This window comes from Cucumis melo, chromosome 12, assembly GCF_025177605.1.
Source record: "Cucumis melo cultivar AY chromosome 12, USDA_Cmelo_AY_1.0, whole genome shotgun sequence".
NCBI classification, from domain to species: Eukaryota; Viridiplantae; Streptophyta; class Magnoliopsida; order Cucurbitales; family Cucurbitaceae; genus Cucumis; species Cucumis melo.
Genome location: NC_066868.1, coordinates 26,141,243 through 26,158,459, shown reverse-complemented (window position 1 = coordinate 26,158,459; position 17,217 = coordinate 26,141,243). Strand labels below are relative to the sequence as shown.

Below are 17,217 nucleotides of genomic sequence, written 5' to 3'. Positions count from 1 at the left end.
ATTTATTTTAAATACGAATTAAAAGGGAAAAAAAGATACTAAAGGGTGTTTTTTTTTCATTTTGTTCGTTGTATTTTTAAAATATGAGCTTTTGTAAAAATAACAAAAAGATTTATAAAAATAGACCTCATGTCACTCAATTTTCTAAATTACAAGAATAGCAAATTTAAAAGCGAATAACTTTTTATAGTCTCCAATAATCTTCTAATAATTTTCTGATGATTGTCTAATAGTCATATTTGTCATATTCACATCATGCAAAAAAAAAAAAAGGTGTTATTGACTTTTTTTTTATAAGTTTTTTTACATCTTATATAATTTTCCTTTAAAATATTTCTTTTATTCTCAATATTCCTTTGTCTCTACTCTTTTCATTTTAATTTATTTTAGTGTATATATATATAAGTTTTAAATAACCATCTTAGTTCTTTATTTTTATTCATTTCATTTTAGGAAAATTTTTTTTTTTTGAAGTTCAAAGATCAAATTGCACTAAAATGATGAGTAATAGATCAAAATGAATTAAAGTTGAAAGTATAGAAAATAAAAGTTTAAGAATGTTTAAATCGAATTATTATAGTTTGATTATGATAATTTGTATTTGGTATGTGTATTTAAATATAAGTTATAATATCATAAGTTTAAATTATTTTTTTTTTTTTGATAAAAAAAATAGTAAAAGAGTTCTAGCTATTAGTGAAAAAATAATGAATGTTAAATAATAAAAATCTTAGCAAATTAAGATTTTGAAATAGTTAATTGCATGGTACATAATCATGTTTACTACAACAAAAAAATGATTATTGTAATCTTAAATAATCAATAGTATTTAAACTAAATCTACCTATCTGGTAAAAAGATAAAAAAGATAATCGTAAATATAAAAAGTAAATTTAAAATACTAACATATATATATATATATATATATATATATATATATATATATATATATATATATATATATATATATATATATATATATATATATATATATATATATATATGTATGTATGTATATATATATGTATGTATGTATATATATATGTATGTATGTATATATATATATAATAACATTTTAATAAAATTATAAATATAATAAACTTTATCCAATTAGAATAACTTTCTGTGTAATCACTTCTTTTACTCATCTTTCTTTCTTCCTCACCTTTCTTTACGTTAATTTTCTTTGACTGTTATTTTATAAAAAAAAAAGGGAAATAAGGAATGGATTGAATAACGTACAATGATACGTTGGTTTATTATTATTAAAAAAGATTACCTCTCTCTAATCTTTAGTAATTAGTTCATTCACAAACAAACAATTTTAAGTAGTGCAAGACTTAAACTTAAATTTAAAGAAAACTAGATGTCAATGTTATTATTGGACTAACTACCATTGTTAATATAAAAGAACATAAAATTAAAGAAAACTTGAACTCGATCTTTTTAATCTTATTCTAAATTTATCAGCACTTTTATATTCAGTATTTAATATGTAATAAAATAATAATTGATAGACATCATATCTATTAGAAATAGATGAAGTATGTCTATCAACATAGATAGATTATATACGTCTATCAATAAATCTCGATAACATTTGGTTATATTTGTAAATCTTTTAATTCATTCTGCTATATTTAAAATGAGTCATATACTATATAATATCAACCTCACTTTGTTTTTTTAATGTGAGTGCTTTCTTCTTTAAATTTTTTATTTCAATTAAATTATACCTTCAATTGTTGCAATATTCATTCATATATATGAAAAAATAATTTATTAACTATTCCAATAATTTTTAACAAATATAATGCATTAATATACGTGCTCTCTTCTGTATTTTTTATTTTAATTTGGGTAATTGCATTGGACAGCAATTTTAAAAGAATAATAGTTAACTAAGTTTATAGCAATATATTGAATAAATTGTAAATATAGTCAATATAACCATGATAAACTCTTAACCACGATAATGGTCTATGTCGACTAATAAACTCGTAGTTATATCTAAATTTTGCTATATATGCAAATTATCTTATATTGTACTACACCCACTACTACTTGGGATTTGGCTGATATATTTACAAGTACTTAAAGGTAATTGTAATATGTATAGCTTTTAAAACTAAAAGTTAAGTATATAGTAACATTTTTAAATAATCGTTGGTATGACAAAGTTTATTGCTCATAGACTCATTTTAGTATCAAAAGGATCTAAATTTTGTTAAGTCTATTAATACTCTAGACTTGTTTGCTATGTATATACACGTGTCCCTTACATCTATTTAATTTTCAAACAATAAATCACATAAAGGTGATACTTGTATCATTATTTAATGATAGGGGTGATAATCGGTTCGATTTTACACATAAGAAATTCAAACCGATGTATAGTAACAAAGAAAGACAATGAATTGGTTTATTTGGATAGATTTAGTTCTTGGTTTTTGGCATTTTATTTTTCTTCCAAAGTTTTATTCTTACTCCCCACTTTGTTTTGAACTTGTCATTTTTTCAAACTTTAAATTAAAATTATGTTTATTTTATTTTAAATATTGCTATTTGACATATTTATTTTGTTTCTTTTTACAATATTCTAAATAAAAAAAAAAAAAAAGAAAAGCTTTCTTAAATATAAATATTTACGGTTAGTTTAACAAAACCCATAAATTTAGTCATTTTTTAAATATTCCAGATTTGTCTTTCCATCATTTTCTCCTTCTCCTGTGAAATCTTCTTTTCATCTGCATGCGATTTCTTCAATCCTTCTTTTTTAGATTCACCATGCAATTTCAAAAAAATCGTTTTCAAATCCAAATCTAAACGATCGTATACCAAATTTTGAAAAAAAAAAACAGATTTGGAATCACAAATCTAAACGATCGTGCAACCAAATTTTGAAAAAAAAAACGTAGACAAACCTAAACGATCGTCTAGCCAAATCTAAATTAAACGATCGTGTAACAAATTAATCAAATTTAAATAGCAAATGGCGTTACCTTTTGGTATTTTACACGATGGACCTAGGTTTTCAGAATTGTTCTGTAAATACTTTGCCCGCTTTTTATATTTTTAAAAAAACTCCAATAAAAAACATGCATGCTACGGAACAAGCGGTCTTTATTTTAAACAAAAGATATATATGTTCAAAGAAGAATTTAGTTTTAAGTGTATATTTATCTCATTGATTCAATTTGATTTTCATTGATTTTTCTAATCAAAAGTCGATCCAAACCAATACTTTTTAGTTTTCTTCAAATAAAAACAAAAAAAATCCAATTTGATACTAAAAAAACCAAACTAAACAATTAGATTAGTTTGGTTTTCCTTTTTTTTTTCTTTTTCTTTTTTTGGTATCACCCCTACTTAGTGGGCTTGGATCCCACTCTCCCTTCTTCTTTCTTGATCGAGCTCCATGTTATGCCCCGAAGCACAACCCATCAAAACCAATTTTGAGAAGAATTAACTTCTATAAACTAGGAAAACACTTATCTAGTTTTCGATTTATGTATATATATATATACACATGTGGAGTTTGGCCGATTGTTATATACTCGAATCATATATATATTATCGAGGTGTAATAAACTAAGTTTAGTTAACAAAACCTAAACTACTGTCACCTTATCATAAACCTAAACTTGAAAAATATTAGATCATAATTGTTTAATTTTTATAACTTAAAATTTTAAAATACAATATTTAACAAAGAATAATATTAGAATGATCATCTATGTTTATGTATCGTTCTTACCATTCATATAAAAATATTAAAATATTTATAAAAAAGGATAAGATTTATCCTATGACAAAATGTAATTAAATAATTAAGTGAATTAATATAGATATTTGATGTTGAACTTGTACCGAAAATTCTTCATTACCAAAGCTAAAAGAGAGAAGAAAATGAAAGAGCTGGCTAGACAAAAGAAAAAGGAAAATTAGATGACAATGCCATAAGGACCACACTGCATCCGACACGTGTAAATTTCTCTTCCACGTACTTCGTTTCTCATTACCCAAAAGAATAAATAAGAGAAAAACAAAGGTGTTATTTGACCATAGAGGTTATAAAGGGAAGGGATGATCCATGCCTTTTTCCCACAAAGCCCTAATTTATCTAATCCATTCTATTCTTGTATCAGGGGTAGTTACGTAAATTCAGTTTTAACATAATTTGGATTATACTCCCAATTTCTCGCTTACAAGTTTAGTTATAAGTGGAAGAATAAGAACAGAGCGTCTTCACCGCCACTACGGAATTCCGTCAATCATTTGATGTGACATTGAACCTCGTTCAATCGTTTTGCACAATTTTATCAGATCAGATAGAGAATTCCTTGATTCGAACAGTGAGAAATTTAGCTGGATTTCGGAAGTAGACGGGAAGAATGCATTCTTTGAGCTTCAAAGTTGTAGGTGGTTTTAATGCGGGATCGAGGATGAATTTACCGAGACGTGTTCCGGAAATGGAGGTCGGGACAATGAGGTGTTTTGGGGGCCGTCGAGCATTTGGAAGGTCCTGTAAGATTGTAGCATGTGCTTCGGAGAGAAATATTGGTGATGGTGGTGAAGGACAGAGCCAGAGTGCGAGTACGAGTCGGAGTCGTTCGTTTCTCTCCCGCAGTGAAACTTATGCACTACTGAAGCAGCAATTGGAGGTTGCTGCCAAGGCCGAGGTCTATCTCTCGTCTTTTCTCTTCCTCTCGCAACTACGATTTTTGTAAATCAATGTGTTTAAGCTAGTGGGATCAGTTCTGTAGGTTCCCATAGTGATATGGAAGTATGGATAGTTTTCCTTTTCCACCTTTAATCGTTGCTGTTACATCGTATTATTGTCTATTGCCTCTAGATTATCTTTTAACTGTTAGTTAAATTGATTCCACACAGATTTTCTGGTTAAGAAGCCTTGTGATACTTATGTACGTTAATTATGACCAGATATGCATTTCCGTGTGCTCTTTTATTTTCTCTTTGTTGGAGTTCTCTTATGTCCGTTCGGTTATTCATTCTATTTTTTCTGTAGCTTCTTTGTGTCCATATTAGATATGGTTGAATAGGAAGGCAATGTCGGGACTGGATGCCGTTTTGCAATCTGAATATGTTTGTTAACAGAATTGGGGGTCAAGAATTTGGGGGAAGAGACATGCACTCGTTTCCTCATTTGCCCTTGTGGCCTGTAAGAGTTCGAGTTTTGGGTTAGATGTATTCTAGAGTCTAGATGTTTTGCCCAGCAAGAAACTTAAAGGGTCCCCCACTCCCCCCCCCCCCCCCCCCCAAAAAAAAAAAAAAAAAAAGAAAATGAAAAAAAAAAAACATATGGAAGAGTAGTGGAGGTGAAACATCTGTAATCCTCATCTTTCAAATACTAGGTTCATTTTACGGATTTTCCCCCTGTATATTACTTGTCAAATCTAGGACTATGAAGAAGCTGCTAGGATCCGTGACTCATTAAAATTATTTGAAGAGGAAGAGCCAGTTCTGCGCCTCCGAAGACTGATGAAGGAAGCCATTTCTAGTGAGAGGTTTGAGGTACACTTTGTTGCAGATCTCATCACTTATTGCCATGCTATTCTACCATGCAATTTTTTATCATGGAAGTAGAACTAGGATGTTAATATTCAACCCAATGTGTTTGATTGAGAGTAGACTTCAATACAATATTTTATCTGCCTTTTCGGTTCTTAACATTCAATCCCAACGTGTTCTGCATAATTTTTATTGAGTTCTTCATTACACATTTATTCATTACTGCATAGCTGTTATTCTGGTTCTTCATAATGCTCTGGTTGTCTTCGTTGCTTGTTCAAAATCTTATATAATGAAAGACATAAAATATTCAAATGTCATGTATTACCCTGTTCTATGGATGGCCGATAAATATGACTTCAGAACTGATAGACAGGTCTCCTTTTAATTGTGACCCTTGGGGGTTAATAATTAAATTTATATATGTGTAAGTGTTTATTCAACTTCTGTACAAGCTTAGCTAGAGTCTGCAGCTGCATTGTTGACTGCCTCCATATCTTAATTCATAGCATGATAGCATATCTTCACCATTACTTTCTTCTATTGATCTTTTTTTAAATTCAGGATGCTGCTAAATATCGCGATGAGCTGAATGAAATTGCCCCTCACTGTCTTCTGAAATGTGCAAGTGATGCAACAACTTTGGTACATTTCTTGTCTTCTTATGAATGTTGTTGATGGATTAATACCATTCCGATTTAATTAATTATAGAAGAAACCTGCTCCTGCTACCATTTCAATTTGATTAATTATAGAAGAAACCTCCTCCTGCTATCTGAATCAATATACTATCCTATATAAGGAGTTCGAAATAACCACCACTCCCTATATACTATCCTATATAAGGAGTAAGAATAACAACCAATCCCTCCTGCCCAATAAATTGATTATAGCAATGGAGTATTTGAAAGCTAGAATCTAAATTTGAGAGGACAAAAATATTGAAAATAGACATGATTTTAATTAGTGATTCTATAGGGTATCAGGGTACAAGTTAGGAGCGTTTACATAGAAGGCCGAAGCCAACCTTCGAAGAATCAGTACTTTTTTGCATACCGAATAAGAATAACCAATAATTCAAACCGTCCAGTTCAACTTCTCAGAAGACATTGGATTATCACTGATGCAAATGGGAAAACAGAAAATGTCTGGTAAGTATCACTTGGTTCCGGACTTTCCTCCTTGATTCATCAAGTCTGTGAGGATGTTCTCCAACTCAACCTGGCGATGCTTTTTTCTTTTTCTAGGGGCGTTGGTGTTATTGGTGAACAACCAGTTATACTTCCTAAGACTGGGTTTGAATATTCATCAGCATGCCCATTAACTACTGCTAATGGCAGAATGGTTAGAATGATTTACTCATCTGATTCTTGTTATCTTGTGACTTGTACTTATGATTTTTTTTTTCTCGTCTATAACTATATTAAATTTTCTGATTCAGGAGAAGAACTGCAGTAGCATATTGTGTGGAATTGATTTAGTAAAATTTGTAGTCAAGCTTATTTGCATAAATAAATTTAAAATAGCTGTCACATTCTTTTAGCAAGGGAATTTTTAAGGGGCATTTTCAAATATATAGCATAATGAACCATTATATTTACAAAACATAACAAAATTTCATATTCTATCAATGATAGATATAAATAGACACTAATAGACTTCTATCAATGTTTAATAGCTGATAGAAAGAGTACTAAGTCTGAAAGTTTCTATATCAGTTGATAGACATTTATAAAAGTCTATCAGTGTCTATCTGTGATAGAATCTGAAATTTTGCTATGTTTTGTAAATATTTTCAATAGCCTTCCCATTTATAATAACTTCTCAACTTTTAACACACAAGTGGAGTCCAATGCTTCAAATATGATTTCTTGGAAATTCTTAATCTTTAGGTTTTTTAGTGAGATATCTATGATGCAATATGATTTTCCTTCTTGTTTATGTCTAACAATGCAAGAAACAAACTCTCGTCATTTTTCAAACTCAGTATGTCTAGCAAGCCTGAACGAACAGCCTTGATAGATGAAAAAGAATAACTCTCACAAGGCACTTCTTTGGAAATTGCCTTGATGCTAAACGAGCTATTATCTTTTGGTAATTGCTTGCTCGCATTGCATATTGACATCATGCTTTTCATCAAATTCTGCTTAATCCACTCATTTTTTGAGAGGAAAATATTTTTATATGTAATATGTAAATATATATGAGTTTGGAAAAATTCAGAACTTTTGAAATGTTAGTCTTGCATATCAAATAAAAATTTTAATCTCAATTGTGAATTTATGCTTTTCTGGCATTTTGATTATGGGTTGGGAACCTGAGTTCTTACTTAAATGTGATGCAGGAAGGTGACTTTGAAATGAAGTACATTGATCGAGTGGGTGAACAATCATTTAACGTTGCTATTGCTCCATTTTCCCTCTCCATATTAGGAGATAGCACGGAAGCTTTCTAATGTTTAAACTGCAACCTAAAGTCAACCATGCAGAGGTTTTTCGGGACATCAAGAAATCTGTCGAAAATGCTGTTCACGGATTTTGTAGATATTATTCTTTCGTTGGGGATGTAGAAGACCAAAGCTTGCCAACAAATCCATTATATTCTCAAATGAACTTGAAAATGTTAGGAGCTTCTTATGTTTGCAAACTCTAAAGAGAGTTTTGTAAAGATCAATTTGTATAGATTTGTTGGAACTTTAAGCGAATAGGTAGACCTAATTCATTATTGCAAAGCTTTCAATCAGATTGATGTTGAACCATATTGTATTCAAGAATTGTCATCAACATCTCAGATTAATGTAGGACCCGTCTTGATGATTATAAATGGCGAGGATCTTGTATTTATGTTCAGTTGTACATTGTAGACTTGCTTTAACATTTTCTTTCTTGTAGGTTTTAACGCTCCTTCTTGCACACGCTGCTGCGTTAAATGATTGGTCAGCGGAGTGAATATGCTTGTCCAAATTGTTATTGATTATTATTTACTATCCTTTACCCCTTCCACTTTGTCTTTGACTTTTGTCCTTTTATTTAACTGTCTCCAGCGCTTAAAATTTACTGCTACCTTGCTTGGAAATCTGGAGAGTTCGATATGGGCTTGGCGCTCTCTCTTTAGGAGTCTCGACCAGGGCAAGGAGGCAGGTAACCAATGCAGCACTGAGTCGGTACAATATACGAATAATTGAACATTATTTCTGCCAACTATTTACATTATTTGAAGATCCATTTACTATTTCTTTACATCTGTTTAATGCCCTCCAAAAGCAACCCTCTTCCATTGACCAATACTGGCGATTCTTACTGCTGATTAAGTGCTCGTCTGGGAGTCGATTTAAGTTGTCCTAAAATTTACCCTTAATCACTTACTGCCAATTAAGTGTCCGTCTGGGAGTCAATTCAAGTTATCCTAAAATTTATCTTTAATCACTCAAAATCAATTCAATGTTTAATTTTAATTTTTTGAACACATTATTCGTACTATTAAAATAGATTTTGAAGGGTTGTGTGGGGTAACAGAAGTTGTGAACTTTTGAAGTCTACGATGTAAGGAGTTAATAAGATATAAAATTGATGTTTTTTTAGTAATTAAATACACAAACTCCTTGAGCCAACAACTCCACTTCCCTCAACTCCTAGTCTCCGTCTTCTTCGGTCAAACTCTCTAATTAAAAAGTACTTTCAAAACAACGAAAGTAATTTTAAACATTTTAAAAAATCTTTCAAACATGTTATAAAGTTTAGAATCACTCACGAATCAAAAATACTTTCGATCATTTTAGAATTATTCCCAAACATTACAAAAATGATTTTGATCATTTTAGAATCACTCCTAGACATGTTATAAAGCTGTCCGGTATAGCTTACCCAACCAATATCTCACCGCACGAAATTAATTAACGGTAAAAAACAATATAAAATGCCCTTTATTTTGATTGTAGGAAAAAGCCACAACAGCAGGAACTTACTCTCTATCCTTCTTGGAAAAGGGCACTCCACGACTTTTCAAAACAGTGAGCTGATGTATAGTGTTTCGGTGAGTCTTTGAACAATTGAAGAGTGTTGGTTGCAGTTTTCTAGTGCTTATTTTTTCTGTTTCCTTTTATCTTACAGTTCATTCCTTGCACTGCATTACAATCTCTAGTGGTTGAAGACGTGAAAAAACACAGTTGCTTAGCCATTACACCTTGACTTCGTATTTTTGAGAGTCTTTTCAGACGCATTCTATATATGCATCTGCTCCTCTCTGCCCTCACATTCTGCATTTTTTAACTGCATGGGAGTTTGTCTCAACCCCTTCACAAGTGCTCCCCCAAATTACCAGGTTCTCTCTCTTTATAATGCCTTACCTTTTTCTTTACAAATACCCTCTTTTCGTTGCTTATAATTACTATTAAGTGCAAGAGGAAACTAAAGAACAGGGTCTGCTCTTTTAACATAACCTTCATTTCTAAACAGGTTTTCTCTTTGTAGTTTAAATATTAGTTTGAATATCTAAATGTATTGGATCTCCCTAAAATTCTATGGTTAAGCGTCGAGTAGTATTAAGTCGAGTGACCATCTGAAAAGTCCTCATGTTTGAACATTTTCTTTTTAAAAGATTATTGGTTTGAATAGCCGAAAAAGGAGAGGGAAAAGCAACTTGTATTTATATTTTGAAAATAAATAGAAGCAATTTGCCTTCGTCATAAAGGAGATTGTTTTCTTCCCAATTTAATCAGAGTAACTTCGCTTTATTCCTTTTGATTTACTGTTTATGATCTTCGCTATTCTACTTTATTCCAGCTTGCTGTTTGTTCTTGTTCTTTTCTCCTTTTGCTTCTATATTTATATACAGCATGATAAGAAGAAAAAAAGAATGGATTTGTTCGTTTAATTTTCCAATTTCACAGGAAGAACAGCAATATGGATGACGGAGCTTGGAGTTTGCTAACAGGTGATTAAAATACAACCTTCCCTTCTTTAAAATTTTATAATTCGGATAAACACACTTTAATAATAGATACTATATCATTTTAGATCTAATATACAACCTATCACTATATTTATATACAAGTTAGCTTGTTTCATTAGATTCGAAAGCATCTCATAATTAAATTTTATAATTTTAACTCGTAAAAAGGGGCATATTTTGCACCCTCTACGTTTGTAATCAATTTGCTAATTTTTCTGGTTTGAGAAATAGAATTTGAAATTAAATTGGAAATTGAACAAATATTAATTAACGAACTTATGTGCAAGAAGATATGAATGTCAGTATATCTTATATATACACTTTCTTTTTTTGTTTTTGGGGAGAAGGTCAACATACGTCGAACACCTGCACGAGCCCACAATAATAAATAAACAGTAACAGTTCAAATGTGTATAAATTCTCTCTCTGCCCGACATCAGATATGGCACAAAATTAAATAGACAAGTCTCATCATTGGTAGTCTTCACACTACATGGACTACATCACCCAGCCTTTCGTACCATTGTTTTTTTTTTCCTTCTTTTTAATGATAAATAATAATAATGTTTCTCTTGGTTGCAAATTTTTTTGGTCTAATTTTTGTGGCAGGAACAAGAACCATGGAGTCCCAAAACTTTACTTTATATATTTGGTTTATGTATCCACATGTTTATAACAAATTGAATTCTAAATATTGGTACATAATGGGATTTTTTTAGAGATTTTATGAGGTATTTTGAATATTTACCTTTTTAGTATCAAGTTTTAAAGTATAGATATGTTTTTAAGAGTTTTTTTGTTTTTTAGTTTTTAAAATACATTTTTCTAGTCTTTGAGTTTTTAAAAATGTGTACTAGCGTGAGTTTTTTAGATTTTAAAAAGATAATTTTAAAGAGGACAAATAATTTTAAAATTTGATTCTTTCAATTTAAAATGTCATTTTTATTTAAAATATTAACAATAAATTATTTGAGAGACATTTTAAAAACCAAGGGACTAAAAAAGAACATTTTGAAAACCTAAAGTTTAAACATTTGAAGAGGATTAAAATTATAGCCTTTTCTAATCTTAATGAGTTAATAATAAAAAAAGACAAGTAGTTGTTATTATTCTGATTAAATGGTTACAAACACTAAAATTCAAATACAAAATTGTTAACAATTTCAAATTTTAAAAATTAATTTCTTACAAATTTAATACATAGACCATAAATTAGGATTACTTTCATAAGCACGTTTCTATATCATTGAATTCCACATAACTTAATTTTTTTAAAAAGATCAAAACAAAAACACTTTATGTTTTTTAAGATATACTTTGTCATCAATAGGCATTTGCATTATATTATTAAACTTAAACAACCAGCGTTCTTATAAATTTGGAAGTAAAAAGACCGATAGAGCATGAAAATTTAGTAATCAAATCTATATTTTGTATTGACACTTTTTTTTCGATAGATTCCCTTTTCTTATAAACATTATTAGGTTTACATGTTATTATTGTTACTGTTTAGGACTATAGGGAAAAAAAAGTGTGAATGCATGAAGGACAAGTGTCCTACAAACACATACAGTCATAAATTTTCAAAGGAGGGTCAAGGTCACATGTTAGGGTCCCACCCCCTAAACCAATCTAGAAATCACACCAATTTCATTCTTTGTCATAAAGCTAACATTATGATTATAACTTTTAGATATTAAACGACACTATGCCCCCCCAATCGTTACATCAAATCTCTTAATGCCCTTATGCTTTTTCAACTTTATATTATATATTTATGATTTTGATCTTGGATTGCAAATATGATCAGATGGTTCAAAATAAAATGGTCAAAACTATGGCCCCACCTCCAATTATGGTGGCTTCTATTACCAAATCATTTGCTTCACTCTTTTTCCAATTCATTTGTTTTGGAGCACAAAATGCCTCACTAATCATATGTTATTTGTTCTTTTTCATTTTGATAATAACTAATCATATGTTGCTATTTTTCTTGTTATTGTTACCCTTTATAAGTTATAAGTTATCATAATTATATAAAGTGTGCATTGTTTGTCTTGTTTATTCAATCTAATAATTCAGTGTAATTGTTTTTTTTTATCTTTAATTTATGCATCTTTATATATATATATATATATATATATATATATATATATATATATATATATATATATATATTGATTTGGAATGACACATTTTCCAATGTTAAGTTAGTTCCACAACTAGTGCTTTTGAAATAGCTTGAAAAACTGGTTTTTTTTTTCTAGAAACTCAAATTTTCTTTTGGATGAATGAAAAAATTAATTTAAAGTGTGTTTGGGGTTGAATCTTGAATAATTTTAGATAGTTAATTCAAAAGTTGTTTTTGAAGAAATTTTTTAGACTTGGATGATAAAAAATAACTTTTAATTAATCCAATTATATATAGTGTTTTTTTAACCGTTAAAAGCATTTTTTTTACCATATATTTTAGAGACTAAGTAACTAATGTTGAAACTAATCGTATTTCCTTACGACGCAAACAAATATATATGGATTAGAAGGAAAAAAAGTTCAAAATACAAGAATCCACAAATAAAAATGCAAAATGGGAGGACTAAAGTGATAATTTCACTTGTTATTTCCTTTTTTTCATCTCTTTGACACTTGATAAATTCCAAATTTTAGAGTGGATAGCTAATGAAGATGTGATATTAAATGCCAAAAAATGTTCATTGCTTTTTTTTTTTTTTTTTTCTATTAAGCCTTAATTTATTCCCCTTAATCCATTCCAAAAAGCACCTCCATCCAACATCATGCATCCCAACAAAATTATTCTCTCTTTCTCTTCATTGTCACATTGAAAATGAAAACCAAGCAAAGGAGACAAAAAATTTACATACTCCTTGAGAAATAAAAAATTTGCATGAAAATATGGAGAGAGATTAAGATTTTGGGCAGAGGATTCTGGTCTTATTCCTATTTTTCAAGATTCTGTATTTGATTTTGAGGTAATGGGAAAAAAGAGAAGCTTACATCCAAAGCTCCACAGGCTTTTTCTTCTCTCTCTCTTCAGCTTTGCCTTTTTATTTAATTTCTCTCTAAGCCAAAGAAGAAAAGCATCTCCCCCAATCACACACTTCCCACTTTCTTCCTCTTCATTGTAAGTATAAACTCTTTTCTTGCCTTATAATTTAGCTGCTCTTCCTTTACACTATATATTATTTCTTAATGTCTTTCACTCTATTTTCATATTTCTTTCTAAAAACTTGTTTAAAGTTTGGAATCTGTCTTCCCCCATTTCAAGCATTTTTCTTTTGGTCAAATGGGATATGGGTTGTTCTTGTTTTAAGTTTCTTATCCATCTCATAATCTTATTTTACATTCTTCCATTATTTTATGCTAAAAAATCTTCCTTAAACTTGTTCACTTTGGCTCTGTTTTGCATTTATGCATTGTCAAGATGTTTCTGTTCACCTTTCCTCAAACTGGGTTCTCCAGAAAGTTTGTGTTTCTTTCCTTAAAATAACTGTTGGTGTTTCATCTCTTTCAGCTTTGGTGGTTTTATCCTTTTCTTTGTTAACAATACATTCTTTCATTTGTTTTTGAGTTCTCTCCTCTGTCTAGTGTGAGGGTTTTGATTTTGATCATTTTATTTTTTCAACTTCTGTTTTTCCAAAAGCCATTCTTTCTTTTGGGTTTCTCAGTTGCCTTCAATCCTTTCCCTTTCTTGCCTTCTGGTTTTCAGATTCTCTAAAAATAAGTGGTCACTGTCAATTCTTTCATTATTTTTAGCTGGATTAAAATTTAAAACCAGGCTTTCAATTTTTTACTCCCATTCCTTGAAACTAAGTGATTCTTTCTTACCCAACCCAACATAACCTCTTAATTGAAGAGGAAAGTTGTCTTTTTTTTTTTTTTTTTTTCAGTTTGTTTAAGCATTTTGCATTCTTCATTCTTGGAGTGTTGAAGGAAAATAATTTCCCTTTTCCTAAATCCTCATTTGGTTTATACCCTCTTCAGAAAGGACTTCATTTTCCTAAGCCCGGTAACAAAATGAGTTTTTTAACAGGATCCCCCAAAAAATCGTGGCAACCTATCATGACAGATGATACAACAACTTCCAGTTACTGGCTCAATTGGAGGGTTGTGCTTTGCATTATATGGGTTTTGCTTACATTGAGTTTTGCATTGTTTCTGATATGGAAATATGAGGCCCGTGGGAATAAGGAATGTGACAGAGAAGAAACTCAGAAAGAAGAAGCTGGAGCTTTGTATGATGATGAAACATGGCGGCCTTGTTTTAAGGGAATTCATCCAGCTTGGCTTTTGGCCTTCAGAGTGTTGGCTTTTTGTGTACTCTTGGTGCTTCTCATTGTCACTGCTATTGTTGACGGTGGAGACATATTTTACTTCTATACTCAGTGAGTTTTCATTGATTTTGTTTATGTATTTTAATTAAAGAAATAGGGAAGTTTTGTTTAGAAGTTCAAATTTTTTTAGAGGTTTTGTATGTTGTTACTTATGTCAGTGGTTTCATGGTTGTATTGCGTGAAACAGGTGGACTTTTACTTCAATCACCATTTATTTTGGGGTATGTTCATCATTTTTCATGTTCCTCTCTCTCTTTATATCTCCTTTTTCTATCTCTATTGTCTTATAATCTCCAATTTTCTGTCCATAGCTTGGATCGTTGCTCTCCATCAATGGCTGCTACCAATATCAGAAGAAAGTTAGTGGTGAGAGAGTGGATAATGTGGAGGGAGATGCAGAACAAGGCACTTCTGCAGGTGGAAATGGTTCGATTACTTCAAATACAGAGAAAAATTCATCCCTTCATGAAGAACATCATCTCGTACGTCAACGTGCAGGATTTTGGGGTTACGTCTTTCAGATTATCTTCCAGGTTCGTGCCTTGTTGAACATCACCATTGCCATTTTCTAAGTTTTGAAGATTTGGTACCATTTTCTCCATTAGTTTGCTGACCTTTTGGTCTCTTCTGTTGTTACTGAAAGATGAATGCAGGCGCCGTTATGCTGACAGATTGCGTCTTTTGGTTCATAATCGTTCCGTTTCTCACTATCAAAGATTACAACCTTAATTTTGTAAGTGCTTAGCAGCTTCAAATTGATCTAAATTGCTAGGAGGGCCATTTCTATATGTGTTTACAAAATGGTCATAAGGAGGTTTTCAAGTGCTCCCAACTTCATTGCTTTAAAGAGCTAATATGAATTTTTTTCTTGGCAGTTGATAATAAATATGCACACAATCAATGCTGTTTTCTTGATAGGAGACACTGCTTTGAACTCTTTGGTAAGTGATGAAAGAAACTTCACTTTGGTTCTCTTGTCTTGTTATATCATGGCTCAGTTCTTATACATTACAACTTTTCAGCGATTCCCATGGTTTCGGATCGGATATTTCTTCCTTTGGACGGTCGTTTACGTCATCTTTCAATGGATCGTTCACGCTTGTGTGAGATTATGGTAAGATCATTGCCTATCTTCTTTTCTTTCTAGTTTGATTCTATTCATGATGTTACAACAATGATTTCTCCCTGCAAAACAGGTGGCCTTATCCATTTCTTGATCTCTCATCTTCATACGCCCCTCTTTGGTAAGTGTCTTGCTTTAATTATGAGTAATCAAAATTATTGTTGACATTTTCAAAATCACAATGGAAACGTCTTTAATCATTCAAATTTAACTTTGATGATATGAAAACTTCGTATAAAAGTGTTGAATTAAATATAAAATTCATTTTGAGTGACTAAAGACATGTTTTTGGAGTGATTCTAGCAATTCCAAAATCACTCGCAAACCCATGCTAAACTTGTGATAGTAAACTAATTGTCTTGTGATTTAGGTACTTGTCCGTGGCTCTAATGCACATTCCTTGCTATGGCATCTTCACACTGATCATGAAGCTAAAACACCATGTTTTTTCGACACGGTGCCCACAATCCTATCAATGTACGAGGTAATCGGTGAAGCCCAGAAGGAAGCTACCTTTAAAACTCTCCGAAGGAGGAAAACAAGCATAAATGGCAAAAACAGACTTAATATAAAATTGATCTATAGAGAAAAGTGTTTGATGTAAATGAGTTCTGCAGACATGAAAATCTTGACAGGAAAGAAAGGAAAGCAAAAGATATATTCAAGGTTTTCTTAGGCAATTAGATTAACAATCTTCTCAAAAAGAGTTGTATGGCATAATACATATAACTTATATGTATGTAACCCATAGGAATATTTTTCTATTTGGTATAGAATATAAAGAGAGAGAGCTCAGCTTTGTTCTCTATTTGTGTGGTTTGTCATTTTTTATTTTTCATCTGCTCTCTCTCTTTTCCCAATAAAGGGATTGGATCCCTGCCTTGACAGCATGAAAATTGATAGATTGGATTCTTTGCATTGGAAATACAATGTTCTATAAGTCATTTGAGTTAATGCAAATGGAAGCCAGTTGAGCATAAAGTGGCAAAGGGAGGGTCAAAAAGGGAGGGGGTCAAGAATAAGAACATCCCTCTCACTTTGGAATTTAAAGTGCTAGTTGCTAGGTAAAGTATACATCTCTCACTTTCTTGCTTTTAGGGGTCCATATTCAAAACTTACCCATTAATGCAAGAATGAAAATTGTGTGGCTAGTCTTGGAAATTAAAAAAAATAGTTAAATTTAAATGTTAGTTTAAGTTTATAGCTGTTTAGTTTAGTTATGAACTCTATAAAGATATTTAACAGATCTTGATAACCAAA

At 30.8% G+C, this 17,217-nt stretch overlaps 2 protein-coding genes across 4 annotated transcripts; both read left to right on the top strand.

The window, feature by feature from the left end:
• The first annotated feature begins 4,215 nt into the window (after positions 1 to 4,215).
• Positions 4,216 to 8,381, top strand: LOC103483578 (uncharacterized). Its single transcript, XM_008440280.3, has 6 exons — positions 4,216 to 4,682; positions 5,422 to 5,535; positions 6,097 to 6,177; positions 6,511 to 6,683; positions 6,780 to 6,876; positions 7,877 to 8,381. The coding sequence occupies exons 1-6, from the start codon at positions 4,395 to 4,397 to the stop codon at positions 7,985 to 7,987; spliced, it is 864 nt and encodes a 287-aa protein (XP_008438502.1). The 5' UTR covers positions 4,216 to 4,394; the 3' UTR covers positions 7,988 to 8,381.
• Positions 8,382 to 8,422: 41 nt separating this feature from the next.
• On the top strand, positions 8,423 to 16,776 carry LOC103483587 (uncharacterized). Of its 3 annotated transcripts, none has more exons than XM_051080164.1 (13): positions 8,423 to 8,467; positions 8,576 to 8,672; positions 9,470 to 9,551; positions 9,642 to 9,852; positions 10,421 to 10,464; positions 14,534 to 14,885; positions 15,022 to 15,055; positions 15,146 to 15,367; positions 15,478 to 15,567; positions 15,710 to 15,775; positions 15,857 to 15,948; positions 16,031 to 16,078; positions 16,328 to 16,776. In XM_051080164.1, exons 5-13 carry the CDS (start codon positions 10,434 to 10,436, stop codon positions 16,443 to 16,445), a joined length of 1,053 nt encoding a protein of 350 aa, XP_050936121.1. In that variant the 5' UTR covers positions 8,423 to 8,467; positions 8,576 to 8,672; positions 9,470 to 9,551; positions 9,642 to 9,852; positions 10,421 to 10,433; the 3' UTR covers positions 16,446 to 16,776. The 3 variants fall into 3 exon arrangements, with proteins under 3 accessions (XP_050936121.1, XP_008438524.1, XP_008438531.1); XM_008440302.3 differs by having other exon boundaries at positions 9,470 to 9,564; XM_008440309.3 differs by lacking the exons at positions 8,423 to 8,467; positions 8,576 to 8,672; positions 9,470 to 9,551; positions 9,642 to 9,852; positions 10,421 to 10,464 and adding an exon at positions 13,309 to 13,624.
• Positions 16,777 to 17,217: the final 441 nt, after the last annotated feature.